Source organism: Tetrahymena thermophila, assembly GCF_000189635.1.
Source record: "Tetrahymena thermophila SB210 genomic scaffold scf_8255768, whole genome shotgun sequence".
NCBI lineage: Eukaryota > Ciliophora > Oligohymenophorea > Hymenostomatida > Tetrahymenidae > Tetrahymena > Tetrahymena thermophila.
Window position 1 is genome coordinate 1 of NW_002477063.1, and position 1102 is coordinate 1102.

Genomic DNA, 1102 nt, shown 5'->3' on the forward strand with positions numbered 1-1102 from the left:
TATTAAACCTGCAACTGATACATTTTATCCATCAATCCAAATGTCATGGACAACAAGTTTGAAGTTAAAATCAGTTTGGCACATCTACCAAACATTGTAGAGAATTGGTGAATGGTAAGTTGCTAAATTGCAATCAGTTGAGTTAAAAACTAATCTCATGTTGCTTTCTCCAATTTGACTCTTCTAATCTGCTCTACAGACAAGCTTGGGAGGAATTTCTTATAATTCAATTCCGTAAATGCTCTTTTTAATAAAAATTGAAAAAATTGAGAAATATGCTTTAATAATTAGATGGTCTATAAAAAAATTATCAAATTAATTCCAGCCACTAATTAAACTTTCATTTGAAATAAAAAACTAATATCGCAATTAAATATTAAAGTGGGTTGAATATTTTAATCTAATTAAATTACATTGTCAGTGATAGCAATAAATGAAGTAGCTCCTTTATAAACTGATTATACTTATTTAACATCGTATTAATCAATTTCTTACAAGGCAATACCGTTTAAAAAGTCGCTGTGCTTATCTGCTTAAGGCACCAATTCTTTATTAATACCTTGATATAAAATTTTGTGATATCCTCTTCCTTGGATGAATGTGAAAAGTTCACCCATTTGAACATCAGTCCAAGTATATTCTGTGCTTGTAAAATATCTATTTTATTTTTTAAATGGTTTTAATCTAATATCATTAATAGGTATTGCCTGTCCATGTTATCAGCACATAAACAGATTTCATATTTTTAGCTTAAGATATTTGTCCTAACTATGGAAAATATTCAAATGATTATCATTAAGAAAAGACTCAAGTCTATAATTTTGTTAACTCATAAATGTCATAAACTTTATAGCAGTTGACTCAAATCTTTAACTAAACAATATCAAGTGTAGATGATGCTTATTCATTAACTGATGTTATTTATTGCGATACAAACAACGGTAGATATGTTCCTCCTATTCCTAGTGAGGTTGAAGCTAATCTTACTTTTATTTATAATTTCTTCTCATTTTATGAAGGTTTAAAGGAGGTTAAAGTAGCTACATAGCCTTATTTCGAGAAAATATTTGGATATTTTGATTAGATTATAGCAGGAAATTCA

The 1102-nt window shown here is 27.9% G+C and overlaps 1 protein-coding gene across 1 annotated transcript; it reads right to left on the reverse strand. All coding sequences in view use genetic code 6, as the record gives it.

Moving 5' to 3' along the window:
• Window positions 1-155: 155 nt before the first annotated feature.
• Window positions 156-617, reverse strand: TTHERM_02442130 (hypothetical protein; the record flags this gene model as incomplete). The annotated part of the gene is made up of 2 exons (XM_001028402.2): window positions 156-243; window positions 496-617. The coding sequence occupies 2 exons, from the start codon at window positions 615-617 to the stop codon at window positions 156-158; spliced, it is 210 nt and encodes a 69-aa protein (XP_001028402.2).
• Between the last annotated feature and the right edge of the window lie 485 nt (window positions 618-1102).